General features: G+C 44.5%; 1 protein-coding gene across 1 annotated transcript in view; it reads left to right on the top strand.

Annotated features, from left to right (window-relative positions):
- MRPL18 (mitochondrial ribosomal protein L18) overlaps positions 1-1,084 on the top strand; it is a 29,915-nt gene extending 28,831 nt beyond the window's left edge. The window contains exon 4 of the mRNA XM_073586862.1: positions 660-1,084. Coding sequence (XP_073442963.1) covers positions 660-731 — 72 coding nt within the window. The 3' untranslated portion in view covers positions 732-1,084. The remainder of the gene's footprint in view (positions 1-659) is intronic.
- Positions 1,085-15,781: the final 14,697 nt, after the last annotated feature.

Genomic DNA, 15,781 nt, shown 5'->3' with positions numbered 1-15,781 from the left:
CAAACTTTTTTTTTTTTTTAGTTGAAATGAATAAAAACAGAGCATTCCCAGTACTATACGAAAAATAAATGTGATTGCTTTTCCTACTGAATCTCATTCCTTGCTCATTCATAGGGATATCCAGCTGTTTTTTGGGATATTCCTATCTTTTCCTATTTTTACCACCGAGCAGGAGTGGTTTTTCATCTGGGCCAAGGATTTGCTGGCTACTTCAACAATCTTATTTATTGTAGTTCGGCATTCCCTAAGGACAAAGCATTTCTTCTTAGTTTCACCCATGTCTCATGGATCCCCATAGACTTTAATGGTGCAGTCTATTCTGTAAGATCTGATCAGAATAGGACATAATCTGAGTCTCCCAGGCCAGACACACATCCATTTTTAAAATGTATGTATATATGGCTCAATTAAACTCTCTATAGGTAAGTGTGATGTCTGAGAAAAAACAGCACTAGAACGTGTCATTCGGATGTGGGCATGTAGCCTAAGGTGTACAGATAAACAGTCTTGCATTGTACTGTATATCCAGTGATGTGTGTAAAATATAAAGTCAAACACTATGATTCCATGTACCAAATCAGGATATATTTTATGTCTGTTTATTTGTGTTGTTAAAAACATTTTTTTAAAAAGTTTTTTCACTTTTTTTTGTTTTGTAGGTGCAGAGGTTTCGAAATGCTATGATTGAGGGTGGAATTGTGTTAGGTGAACCAAGACGAATTTATGAATAGTAAGACATAATAGGTGTGGTTGCTGTCGAGTACCAAGATCTACAAAATGTTCCTGCCTGTAGGACATCTCAGCAGAGCTGGAGCAGGCTTGCCCTGGAAAAACCTCTCGTCTTTACAAAGCTGAATGCCATGTCTACAACTTCATATGCATTGTTGACTTTCTAATACACCTCCACTCTATTGTCATGGATCTGTTTCAGTCAAGTTTAATTTTTTTACAAGGGTCGTGATGTAAAAGTGACCTTTTTTTCCATTTTTGCAAGTATTTTATCTGACATTACTGATTTATTTTTCAACAAAATATACCTATTAAAAATTCAATTTCAATAAAGCTTGGTTAGCTATGAAATTGATTGCAGTGAATTGTATGAGTGTTTTATTCACCTTCCAACTATTTCTTCTGTTGTGTTTGTACAACCGCTGATCCTCTTTGTTCATTTGCTTTCTGCCTATGCACAGTGTACACAGAAAGCTGTCAATCTGTAGTGTTACAGCATTCAGAGAACTAGTAGAGCTGCAGCAGCTAAAACAGCGATTTTATCAAAATTGCAGCAGTCTGCAAAGATAGTGATATAACTGTGGAATCAGGGCCTCTGTGCCTACATCATTCTGCTCTCAGATGAAGCAGCAGAAACCCTTTCAACAGATTCCTTTTAAATAAGCTTAACCACTTTTTCTTGTCAGTTCAGCTTTTTTCACAAGCTGACTCTCACTTCTGCATACAATGGCTGCTGGCGGAGGAGCATGTGACCAGACCTGTCCACCAGGCTCCTCACATAAGAAAGCTGCTTTTCTATTGAAGGAGATTGGACAGACTTGGTCATATGTTCCTCCATCAGCGGCCATTGTATGGACAGAAGTGCTTGTCAGATTGTGAGGAAAGCTGCACTAACAATAGAAAGTAGCCGAGCTCCTTACCTGAGCATTTGTCGGTGAATCGCTCTAAGGCCTCATGCACACCTTCAGTATTTTAGTGAATTTCTTACATCAGTATTTGTAAGCCAAATACCGTATATACTCACGTATAAGCCGAGATTTTCAGCCCATTTTTTGGGCTGAAAGACCCCTCTCGGCTTATACGCGAGTCATATACGCCAGGGGGTCGGAGGGGGAGCGGGGGTGTCAGATCATACTGACCCCCCCGGCACGTCTCTGCAGCCCCCCCGCTTCTCCCGGTCTCGGGCTCCTTCAGCGGTCACGTAGTACCGTTTATTAAAGTCATGAATATGCACATATTCATAACATCAATGAGCGGCACCATGTGACCGCTGAAGGAAGGAGCCTGAGACGCGGGGCTGCAGACGCCGCGCCACAAGGGGGTAAGTATATGCAATATTCACCGTTCTCGGTCCATCGCTGTGCGCTACTCTGTCCTCTGGCTGTGATGTTCAGGTCAGAGGACGCAGTGACGTAGTTAGTGCGCGCCGCACCCTCTGCCTGAACAGTCACTGACAGAGGGATCCGGAAGAGACAGAGCATGTGCAGCGATGGAGTGGGGACAGGTGAATATCACCAGTGTGGGGGTCCTGAGCCAGCGGTGACACCGAAACCTGGACCCCAGCTACAGAGAGGTGAGTGTGTCATTTTTTTATTTGCAGCAGCGGCAGCATATGGGGGCATAATCTATGGAGGATCTTATGGGGCAGCATATGAGGCTTAATCTATGGAGCATCTTATGGGGCATAATCTATGAAGCAGCATATGGGGCATCTTATGGGGCAGCATATGGGGGCATAATATATGGAGCATCTTATGGTTGCATAATCTATGGAGCATCTTATGGGGGTATAACCTTTATGGAGCGGCATTTGGGGCATATTCTATGGAGAATCTTATGGAGCCATAACCTTTATGGAGCAACATATGGGGCATATTATTCTATGGAGCATCTTATGGGGCCATTATTAACCTTTGTGCAGCATTATATGGGGTGTATTTTGTATGGAGCATCATATGGAGCCATCATGAACTGTATGGAGCATTATATGGGGCTCCTGATTCAATATGGATATTCAAAAACGTAACCTACTGATTTCGCAATTAATTTTACTTTTATTGGTATCTATTTTTATTTTTGAAATTTACCAGTAGCTGCTGCATTTTTCCCCCTAGGCTTATACGCGGGTCACTAAGTTTTCCCAGTTCTTTGTGGCAAAATTAGGGGGGTTGGCTTATACACGAGTATGTACAGCAAGTAGAACAGTCAGAGGAAAAGTATAATGGAAACACGTCACCACTTCTGCATTTATCACCCACTCCTGGTTTTGGCTGACAGATACTGAGGTAAAAAAAAACTCACCAAATACTGAACGTGTGTAGGTGGCCTAACAGTAAAGTTTGTAATTTTTTTATGTCTTTTTTTTTTTTTTTTTTTAGCTTATCTCAGCTGATTTATAACAACAGACTACTTTGAAACTGAACGTGCAGTAAAACCAGAGTGAGCAAAATGTGTAATTAAACCAAAATGCAAAAATTATATTTAGCCCAAAATGGATAAGATCTCACCACCCCCTGACAAACAGGAAGCCTGGAGGCACAAGAGCAACATTTCAGAACCATGGCATGGTTGTGTGGCTGGCCCGAACGGTGCACTTTTTGATGCTGATAGCAGAGGTAGCTTTGCTTCTACAACATCGGCGTAGCACAGGATCCACTAAAATGGCTGATCCTGCCAGCGGCCATCTTCAGAGTAGTGCTTGCAAGGCTGTATAGCAAACAGCTGCTTGCAAGTTGCATGTGCACTCCATGCCTAGAAAACAAGCCATTGCTCATAGACTGCAGAGCTGGCCAGTAACCTAGACGACGAGCAGTAAACTATAGAATTAAAAAGCCCTCCTGAAAGTACTTTTAATATGTGGTAAATTGCAAAATTTTGTTTTTCAAGCACTTGGCACCTTTATTATCATTTAACCCCCTTTATCCCCAAAGGTGGTTTGCACGTTAATAACCAGGCCAATTTTTACAATTCTGACCACTGTCACTTTGAGTAGTGATGAGTGAGTATATCCGTTGCTCGGGTGTCCTCCGAGTATTTTGGCGTGCTCAGAGATTTAGTTTTTGTTGCCTCAGCTGCATGATTTGCGGCTGCTCGCCAGCCTGAATACATGTAGAGATTCCCTACCAAACAGGCATTCCTCACGTATTCAGCCTGTCCAGCAGCCGCAAATCATGCAGCTGCGTCGACAGAAACTAAATCTCCGAGCACGCCAAAATACTCGGAGGTCACCAGAGCATGCTCGGAAAAACGAGCAACGAGTATACTCGCTCATCACTTTTTATGAGGAAATAACTCTAGAACACTTCAACGGATCCCGGTGATTTTGAGACTGTTTTTTCTAAACATATTGTACTTCATGAGGTTGGTAAAATGTCTTTGATAAGACTTGTATTTATTTGTGAAAAAAATAGAAATTTGGTGAAAATTTTGAAAATTCGCTATTTTCCAAATTTGAATATTCATGCCTTTAAATCACAGAGATATGTCACCCAAAATACTTAATAAGTAACATTTCCCACATGTCTACTTTATATCAGCACAATTTTGGAACCAATTTTTTTTTCTTGTTAGGAAGTTATAAGTTGACCAGTGATGTCTCATTTTTACAAAACAATTTACAAAACCATTTTTTTAGGGACCACTTCACATTTGAAGTCCTTTTGAGGGGTCTATATGATAGAAGATATCCAAAATTGACCCCATTCTAAAATTTGCATCCCTCAAGGTGCTCAAAACCACATTCAAGAAGTTTATTAACCCTTCAGGTGCTTCACAGGAATTTTTAGAATGTGGAAAAAAATTGAACATTTTTCACAAAAATTTTTACTTCAGATCCAATTGTTTTTAGATAAAATGGCCCCCAAAATTTATGTAATTTCTCTTTAGCATGCCGATACTCCATGTGAGGGAGAAAACCACTATTTGGGTGCACGGCAGAGCTCAGAAGAGAAAAAGCGCCATTTGACTTTTTGAATGCAAAATTTGCTGGAACAAATGGCGGATGTCATGTCACATTTGGAGAGCCTCTGATGTGCCTAAACAGTGAAAATCCCCCACAAGTGACATTAGACCCCCACAGGGAACTGATCTAGATATGGGGTGAGCACTTTGAACCCTCAGGAGCTTCGCAGAAGTTAATAATTTTGAGCCGTAAAAATAAAAAAAATCTAATTTTCCTCACAAAAATGTTATTTTAGCCTCAAATTTTGCATTTTCACAAGGGTAACAGGAGAAATTGCACCATACAATTGGTAGTACAGTTTCTCCTGAGAACTTCGATACCCCATGTGAGGGAGAAAACTACTGTTTGGGCATACAGCAGGGCTCAGAAGGGAAGGAGTGTCATTTGACTTTTTACATGTATAATTTCCTGGAATCAGCAGATGTCATGTACCATTTGGAGAGCCTCTGATGTGCCTAAACAGTGGAAACCACCCACAAGTGACCATATTTTGGAAACTAGACCCCTCGAGGAATGTACTTAGATGCGCAATGAGCACCTCAAACACCCAGGTGCTTCACAAAAGGTTATAATGTTGAGCTGTGAAAATAAAAAAAAAATCACTTTCCCCACAAAAATGTTATTTTGGGCCCAAACTTTCCATTTTCATAAGGGTAAGGCCGGGGTCACACTTGCGAGTGCAATGTGAGAAACTTGCGCAAGTCTCTCGCATCAATACCTGGCACTGCTGCCGGAACTCGGACCGGAGCGTTCAGCTGCAGAGAAATACATGCAGCCGCATACTCCGGTCCCGAGTGCCGGCAGCAGTCCTGGGTATTGATGCGAGCTGCCCTCGCAAGTGTCACCCCGGCCTAACAGGAGAAATTGCACAATACAGTTTGTTGTGCAATTTCTCCTGAATACGCTGATAGCTCATGTGGGGGAATTGTTATGAATGGGTCACCGAGGAGGAAAAAACCTAAACATGCTAAGCTCAGAAAAACCAGAGAGGTTGGTAACTATGCAGATTGCAGATCCCTGACCTTACCACACAACTAGCAGCAGCAGTGGAGCGTGCCTACGATGAACCTAGACACCTCGTCATGGCCGGAGGACTAAATAAGCCTAAAGCAAGAAAAGGGAAAACTAACTGCCCCAGAGCAGACCCCAAAGGAATAGACAGCCCCCACACATGTATTGACAGTGAAACAAGATGAAAACACAAACACAGGTAGGAAAATAGGCTGAGCAAACGATGGGGCCCAAACTAACTAGACAGGAGAGGAAAGGAAAGACACTCTCTGCAATCTGCCCAAAACCCTACAAAATAATGTCCAACACTTCTGATAGCAAAATTAACCCTGACGTCACTAGACTTCTCCCACTATATCAGCACTCTGAAATATTCTGAGACAGCAAAAAGAGACCAAACTAGTAAGGGACAAAAAGCAAATTGGCAAAATACTGATAAATAAGAGTGGAAATTCAGCACAGCCCCCAGCCGGGGCTGGCTGAACACACAAAAAACTGAATAGACCAACAAAATCAAGTGTGAACATTAGCAGAAAAACTTAGCTTTAGATGACTGGAATAGAGCTGAAAACAAAGAGCTGACAAGCCAGAAGGAATCACCAGCAACTGAATAGGGCGTCGGCTGTCTTAAATCCAATCTGAGATTCATGAGGTCCAATCGTCAACCTCATTCTCAGGTGGCAGATCTCCAGTGATCAAATCAGCCTCACTACCTCCTGTTACCACCAGAGGGAGTCTGGAAGGAGAACTCACAACTGTTGAACCAGAGAATGAACTCACAACAGGGAATATTACTTTTGAGGCACAGTGTAAAGCTTAGAAGGGAAGAGGCGTCATATTGGAGTTCCGATTTTGCTGGAATGGTTTGAGGGCACCACCAGATCACAGGTCAGACAGTGTCCACAGTGCCTCCATCTGAGTCATTATAGGAAATCTTCCGCCAGAGGTTCTGTCTGAATCACGTATTTCAGAGATTTACACGAAAATCCCGGTGTAAGCGCAGAGCACAGGATAAATGTGCGCCGAAGCTTACTGCAATCTTTTGGAGGCAGGATGAAAAAAATCAATAACAGGTGAAGAATTGGTTTTATTTTTTACGCCAGTCCTCATGCGGTATACGTGATTAGGTGACTTTGGGTCGGTGCGATTACAGCGATACCAGATTTATATTGAGTTTTTATGTTGGGCTGCTGTCACACACTAAAGGATGATTTTCATTGGAAAAACTAGTTTTTGCATCTCCAAATTTTGAGAGCTATAATTTTTTAATAGTTTGGCCCACAGAGTCACATGAGGGCTTGTTTTTTGCAGGACGAGTTGACGTTTTTATTGGTACCATTTTTGGCACATGACATTTTTTGATTGCTTTCTATTCCAATTTTTGGGAGGCAGAATGAACAAACACCAGCAATTTAGGATTTTTTTTCTGGGGGTAGATGGGGTTATGCTGTTCCATGTGTGATAAAATTGATAAGGCAGTTTTATTCTTCGGGTTAGTACGACTACAGTAATACCTCATTGCATAGTTTTTTTATGTTTTGGTGCTTTTACGCAATGAAAACTATTTTATAGACAGAATAATCATTTTTGCATCGCTTTATTCTGACAGCTATAACTTTTATTTTTATGCTGATGGAGCTATATGGTGGTTTGTTTTTTGCGGGACAAGATGATGTTTTCAGTGGTACCATGTTTATTTATATCCGTCTTTTTTATTGTGTTTTATTCCTTTTTTATAAAGCATTGTTTTTTGCCTTGTTTTTTATTTTTTTATGGTATTCACTAAAGGGGTTAACTAGTGGGACAGTTTTATAGGTCAGGACTTTGCGTTTTATTGTTTGTATATTTTTTTTCATCCAAATATTTATTTATAGAGTTAGGGATGAGCGAATAGCTTCGGATAACTCCTTATATGAATAGCTATACCGCTTACCGAATAGCTGCATCGGTAACCCGGATACCTAGAGCTCTCCCAATGATCAGCAGTTCGGCACCATAGCTGCATGTGTCGCGGCTGTGTGACAGTCACAACACATGCATGGAGAGCCTGTTTGTTGGGCTCTCCGTGCATGTGTAGTGACTGTCACACAGCCACGACACATGCAGCTGCGGCGCCGAACTGCTGATCATCGGGAGAGCTCCAGGTATCCGAGTTACCGATGCAGCTCTTCGTTAAAGGGAATCTGTCACCCTTTTTTTGGCCTTTCAGCTGCCGGCATAGACATCGGGGGCTTATCTACAGCATTCTGTGATGCTGTAGATAAGCCTCCGATGTAACCTGAAAGAGAAGAAAAACACGTTATATTATACTCACCGAGGTGGGAGGTCCGGTCCGATGGATGTCGCCGTCCCGTCCAGCGCCTCCCTTCTTCATGCGATGACGTCCTCTTCTCCCATCCTGTAATGACTCCGGCGCAAGCGAACTGCTCTGCCCTGTTGAGGGCAGAGCAGAGTCCTGCAGTGCGCAGGCATCAAGAGAAGTCTGGCGCCTGCGCACTGCAGAATTCTGCTCTGCCCTCAACAGGGCCGAGCAATGCGCCTGCGCCGGAGCCATTACAGGACGGGAGAAGAGTACTTCATTGCATGAAGAAGGGAGGCATCGGACCGGACCGCCCACCTCGGTGAGTATAATATAGCGTGTCTTTCTTCTCTTTCAGGTTACTTCGGGGGCTTATCTACAGCATTACAGAATGCTGTAGATAAGCCCCCGATGTCTATGCCGGCAGCTGAAAGGCCAAAAAAAAGGGTGACAGATTCCCTTTAAGCGCTATAGCTATTCGGATAAGGAGTTATCCGAAGCTATTCGCTCATCCCTAAGTCTATAAATAAATATTTGAATGAAAAAAATATACAAGCAATAAAACGCAAAGAGCCGACCTATAAAATTGGACCACTAGTTAACCCCTATTATAGATACAATATATTTTGAATTTTTTTAAATATTTTTAGAATTATTTCAAAACTTTTTTTACTTTTTACTTTTTTACCTTGTCCCACTATGGGACTATCATTTTTTGCAGGCTGATCGCAGCATTAGCATCCCCATGCTGTAAAAAATGTCAGCATTGCACTGACAGGGAATGTTAGTGATCATGCACTGCGCATGATCAGCAAGTTTCCTAGATCTGATGACTCATGATGACGTTGGGTCACCATGGCAACAGGCAGGACCCCGCATCAAGCTGTGGGGTCTCCGATCCAAAAGAAAAAGGGATGTAAGCTCTCTGCCGGCTGCCGGAATGCTGCGATCTCATTCGATCACATCATTTCAGAGGTTAAAGTTCCGGGTGTCAGCTATCAGAATCAAGTATTATTGGCCTGGGACAGCCTAGACAACAAAATGAAATTATCAGAGGTTAAAGATTCTCTATCCTGGTGGACCAATCCACAGAACCTTCAAAAAAGGAAAACCGTGGATCGTCTCACCATATGTAAACATTAGAGTTGAGCGACTTTTGTTTTTTTAGGGTCGCGTTTCGTTTCGTGAAACCCGACTTTTCCAAAAGTCGGGTCGAGCAAGATCGTCCGATTATAGGGAAAAGTCGGGGTCGTCCCGAAACACGAAACCCAATGTAAGTCAATGGGGAATAAAAGTCGGCAGTGAGAGGAGGACAGGAAACATACCTACAGTGCCCATTTGAATGCCAAAAGCATCAATTCTTCTTACTTAAGCTTGTCAACCTTAATTAACTTCATAATACAAGTTACGCACTGAAAAATGGGGGTTATTTGGCTACAGTTGTGGGGGGGTAGGGCTGGCTCAAGGTTTTCATGTGCCCTGGGCGAAAGAGCGCCCCTTTAACACATACCACAACTCATCATGCTCCGATACGGCAGAGAAATAGCGGTATAGTACAATGAAAAATACTTCACTTTTTACATCTCATGACGAGGCCCATCTATTTCTCCATACAGAATCATTGGTCCCATATAAAGTTTGAAACAGTATATGATGAGCTCCACATAATGCTACAGTATATGTTGGTCCCCATGGATGAAGCTCCACTGTCTTATGGGCCCAAATAATGCTCCAAACATAATGGGCCCCATTTCTAATGCTCTAGTGTATAATGGGCCCTGTAAATGCTGCTCCAGTGTCTGATGTCCACCTTTGGAATGTTCCAGTGTATGGTGGGCCCCATCTATCATTCTCCAGAGTATAGTGCTCCCCAAAAATTGCTGTCCCAACATTGAAAACAATCAAATAAGACTCCTCGCTAGGGAATCCCTGTACTTGTCTGGACTCCTCCTCGTCCCCATCTTCCATCTCACTGCACAGTATTTCAACTTTGCAAGTGCTGTGATCCTGAGCAAGCAGGGGGGGGCCCACTCGGCGACGGCACTGGCACAGGGCCCCTGATAGTACGGTGGTGTGTCTGATGGCGGGTGGGCCGAACCTGCACTTTCATCTGCAGCTTCCTCTTTGTCACCGTGTAAGATGGAACTGTATATGGGAAGGGTAACCTGAGTTTCATCAGGGTCAGATTCAGGCCGTGTAGCATGCGAGGGGAATGTAGTGGTCTGGGTCAATGTACCAGCAGATTCATCGAGCAGTGGCTGGGCATCAGTGCACTTGTGTCGCCCCCAGGAGTACGGTCGCCACAGTGGCATTACCTTCCTCCTAGGGAGTGTGATGTCATGCTTGGGAGCAACGAACGATCTCTCTAGCAGGTTAACTGATTGGGCGGCGTTATTCCCACGAGTCATGACTAGAGTTGAGCGATACCGTCCAATACTTCAAAGTATCGTATCGGATGGTATCGGCCGATCTTTAAAAAAAGTATCGGTATCGCCGATACCGGAAGTCCCATTCAAGTCTATGGGACTTCCGGTATCGGAATAAGAAAAACCCTGTTTTTGCCTTGTACAGCCTCTCTGGGGTCTGTACGGGCCTTTCGGGGGGCTGTGCCGGCCTGCCGGGGGGCTGTGCAGGCTCCGGGGGGCTGTGCCGGCCTGCCGGGGGGCTGTGCCGGCCTGCCGGGGGGCTGTGCCGGCCTGCCGGGGGGCTGTGCAGGCTCCGGGGGGCTGTGCCGGCCTGCCGGGGGGCTGTGCCGGCCTGCCGGTGGTCTGTGCCGGCTTCGGGGGTCTGTGCAGGCATCGTCCGATGGGACTACAAGTCCCATCGGGCGATGCCTGCTACCATGACAGTGATTGACACATTAGCCAATGATGGGACAGTAATAGTCCCATCATCCGGCTAATGTGTTGAATGTAAAAAAAAAAAAAATTACATGCTACATACATACAACATGCATACTACATATATACTACATGTAACATACATACTACATACATGCTACATACATACTACATGCTACATACATACCACATATATACTACATACATACAATACATTCATACAATACATACATAGACATACAGTACATATAACATAGAGTAACATACTTACCAATACTTGTCACATTGCTCCCCGAAGCCATTGTCTTTTCCGGAATAAATATTAACATAACAAACCACAAAAATACTCACCCACGATCCGAAGCAGTCCACGAGTGTGTCCCACGACGATCTTGGGTAGAGAACTGCAGCATCAGATGATGCTGCCGTTCTCTACGGGCTGCAGGAATCCAATGACGGAAGGTAGGTATCCTTCCGCACTGTATTCCTCCGCCACTTAAAAAAAAAAAAAGTCCCTAGTCACACTTTATGCCATTGCTGTGTGGGAATTTCAAGTGGCTAAAGGTCTTTGCGCACTTCTTACAGATAACCTTGGCCTGATCATGAGGATTTTGTTCAAAAAAGTGCCACACTGCACTCTTCCTACTTTGGCAGACATTTTGCGGCCTAGCACGCTGTGATGTTTTGACCCTCTGGACAAGCTGTCCAGCAACTCTTTTGATTTTTGGAACCTGTCTTTGGAGTGCTCCGGGCCTGCCAGATAACAGCTGTTGCGATGTCGATGTCTGCTGTGGATGCTCCTCATCTGAGCTATTGTAAGCAGCACCCTCTTCCCCCAATGGATGCCAATCTGGGTCAACAACTGGGTCATCCATCACCTCCTCTTCAATGTCATGTGCACCTTCCTCTGTGTCACCGTGTATGGTGGTATAGTGTGCGGGAAGGGGCACCTGAGTCTCATCAGGGTCAGAATCTGGCTCTGTACACTGCGAGGACAATGTAGTGCTCTGAGTGAATGTACCAGCAGAATCATCCATCAGCGGCTGTGCATCAGTGCACTCCATGTCAGATTCATCTTGGCCTGGGTAATTCACCATTTGACTTGATAATCCAGGCATGGTATGTGAAAACAGCTCCATGGAGTAATCAGTAGTATGGCCTGCGTCATCCTTCAATCTTGGTTGGGGTGAAGGACACAAGGAAAGGTGTGGTTCATGAACATGAGCCTCCAATGACGACTCAGTGCTTTTACTTTTTACAACTGAAGAAGAGGAGGCGATAGAGCTGGAGGCTGAGTCAGCAATGTAAGACAAAACTTTTTCCTGATGCTCTGGCTTTAAAAGAGGTTTGCCAACTCCTAGAAAACTAAGCCTTCGAAGCCTTATGGAGCCAGACGATGACGCAGGCTCAACACCTCCTGCATTCGGTCCTATTTTGCTCTTGCCACTACCATCAGATCCACCACCAACACCATCATTACCAGCTGCCAACCCCCGCCAATTCCACGGCCTCTTCCACCAGCCTTCCTCATTTTTGGTAGAAATGTAGATAAAATCCAACAAACTATATAGTAATGTAAAACAAGGTACAAGGTGTCTATAGGACAGGGGAGATTTTGAATTTCTGCTCACACTAGTGGACACTGGACACTTTTGGATTGTGTGAGGCCCACTGAATATCTGAGCGCTATGTCACAGGCTCGATGGCACAGCTGTGACCAAAGTGACTAGAGGTTAAGTGAGATTTTGAATTTCTGCAGACACTGGACACTTTTGGATTGTGTGAGGCCCACTGAATATCTGAGCGCTATGTCACAGGCTCGATGGCACAGCTGTGACCAAAGTGACTAGAGGATAAGGGAGATTTTGAATTTCTGCAGACACTTATGGACACTGGACACTTTTGGATTGTGTGAGACCCACTGAATATCTGAGCGCTATGTCACAGGCTCGATGGCACAGCTGTGACCAAAGTGACTAGAGGATAAGTGAGATTTTGAATTTCTGCAGACACTGGACACTTTTGGATTGTGTGAGGCCCACTGAACATCTGAGCGCTATGTCACAGGCTCGATGGCACAGCTGTGACCAAAGTGACTAGAGGATAAGGGAGATTTTGAATTTCTGCAGACACTGGACACTTTTGGATTGTGTGAGGCCCACTGAATATCTGAGCGCTATGTCACAGGCTCGATGGCACAGCTGTGACCAAAGTGACTAGAGGATAAGGGAGATTTTGAATTTCTGCAGACACTGGACACTTTTGGATTGTGTGAGGCCCACTGAATATCTGAGCGCTATGTCACAGGCTCGATGGGACAGATGTGACTAAAGTGACGAGGATAAGTGAGATTTTGAATTTCTGCAGACACTGGACACTTTTGGATTGTGTAAGGCCCACTGAATATCTGAGCGCTATGTCACAGGCTCGATGGCACAGCTGTGACCAAAGTGACTAGAGGATAAGGGAGATTTTGAATTTCTGCAGACACTGGACACTTTTGGATTGTGTGAGGCCCACTGAATATCTGAGTGCTATGTCACAGGCTTGATGGCACAGCTGTGACCAAAGTGACTAGAGGATAAGTGAGATTTTGAATTTCTGCAGACATTGGACACTTTTGGATTGTGTGAGGCCCACTGAATATCTGAGCGCTATGTCACAGGCTCGATGGCACAGCTGTGACCAAAGTGACTAGAGGATAAGGGAGATTTTGAATTTCTGCAGACACTTGTGGACACTGGACACTTTTGGATTGTGTGAGGCCCACTGAATATCTGAGCGCTATGTCACAGGCTCGATGGCACAGCTGTGACCAAAGTGACTAGAGGATAAGTGAGATTTTGAATTTCTGCAGACACTGGACACTTTTGGATTGTGTGAGGCCCACTGAATATCTGAGCGCTATGTCACAGGCTCGATGGCACAGCTGTGACCAAAGTGACTAGAGGATAAGGGAGATTTTGAATTTCTGCAGACACTGGACACTTTTGGATTGTGTGAGGCCCACTGAATATCTGAGCGCTATGTCACAGGCTCAATGGCACAGCTGTGACCAAAGTGACTAGAGGATAAGGGAGATTTTGAATTTCTGCAGACACTTGTGGACACTGGACACTTTTGGATTGTGTGAGGCCCACTGAATATCTGAGCGCTATGTCACAGGCTCGATGGCACAGCTGTGACCAAAGTGACTAGAGGATAAGTGAGATTTTGAATTTCTGCAGACACTGGACACTTTTGGATTGTGTGAGGCCCACTGAATATCTGAGCGCTATGTCACAGGCTCGATGGCACAGCTGTGACCAAAATGACTAGAGGATAAGGGAGATTTTGAATTTCTGCAGACACTTGTGGACACTGGACACTTTTGGATTGTGTGAGGCCCACTGAATATCTGAGCGCTATGTCACAGGCTCGATGGCACAGCTGTGACCAAAGTGACTAGAGGATAAGTGAGATTTTGAATTTCTGCAGACACTGGACACTTTTGGATTGTGTGAGGCCCACTGAATATCTGAGCGCTATGTCACAGGCTCGATGGCACAGCTGTGACCAAAGTGACTAGAGGATAAGTGAGATTTTGAATTTCTGCAGACACTGGACACTTTTGGATTGTGTGAGGCCCACTGAATATCTGAGCGCTATGTCACAGGCTCGATGGCACAGCTGTGACCAAAGTGACTAGAGGATAAGGGAGATTTTGAATTTCTGCAGACACTGGACAACTTTGGATTGTGTGAGGCCCACTGAATATCTGAGCGCTATGTCACAGGCTCGATGGCACAGCTGTGACCAAAGTGACTAGAGGATAAGTGAGATTTTGAATTTCTGCAGACACTGGACACTTTTGGATTGTGTGAGGCCCACTGAATATCTGAGCGCTATGTCACAGGCTCGATGGCACAGCTGTGACCAAAGTGACTAGAGGATAAGTGAGATTTTGAATTTCTGCAGACACTGGACACTTTTGGATTGTGTGAGGCCCACTGAATATCTGAGCGCTGTCACAGGCTCGATGGTACAGCTGTGACCAAAGTGACTAGAGGATAAGGGAGATTTTGAATTTCTGCAGACACTGGACACTTTTGGATTGTGTGAGGCCCACTGAATATCTGAGCGCTATGTCACAGGCTCGATGGCACAGCTGTGACCAAAGTGACTAGAGGATAAGTGAGATTTTAAATTTCTGCAGACACTGGACACTTTTGGATTGTGTGAGGCCCACTGAATATCTGAGCGCTATGTCACAGGCTTGATGGCACAGCTGTGACCAAAGTGACTAGAGGATAAGTGAGATTTTGAATTTCTGCAGACACTGGACACTTTTGGATTGTGTGAGGCCCACTGAATATCTGAGCGCTATGTCACAGGCTCGATGGCACAGCTGTGACCAAAGTGACTAGAGGATAAGTGAGATTTTGAATTTCTGCAGACACTGGACACTTTTGTATTGTGTGAGGCCCACTGAATATCTGAGCGCTATGTCACAGGCTCGATGGCACAGCTGTGACCAAAGTGACTAGAGGATAAGTGAGATTTTGAATTTCTGCAGACACTGGACACTTTTGGATTGTGTGAGGCCCACTGAATATCTGAGCGCTATGTCACAGGCTCGATGGCACAGCTGTGACCAAAGTGACTAGAGGATAAGGGAGATTTTGAATTTCTGCAGACACTTGTGGACACTGGACACTTTTGGATTGTGTGAGGCCCAATGAATATCTGAGCGCTATGTCACAGGCTCGATGGCACAGCTGTGACCAAAGTGACTAGAGGATAAGTGAGATTTTGAATTTCTGCAGACACTGGACAATTTTGCATTGTGTGAGGCCCACTGAATATCTGAGCGCTATGTCACAGGCTCGATGGCGCAGCTGTGACCAAAGTGACTAGAGGATAAGTGAGATTTTGAATTTCTGCCGACACTGGACACTTTTG

This window comes from Dendrobates tinctorius, unplaced genomic scaffold (genome assembly GCF_039654945.1).
Source record: "Dendrobates tinctorius isolate UK_male_01 unplaced genomic scaffold, ASM3965494v1 ptg000097l, whole genome shotgun sequence".
Taxonomy (NCBI): Eukaryota; Metazoa; Chordata; class Amphibia; order Anura; family Dendrobatidae; genus Dendrobates; species Dendrobates tinctorius.
Note: the sequence above shows the minus strand (reverse complement) of the source record. Positions and strands in the feature narration are given on the sequence as shown.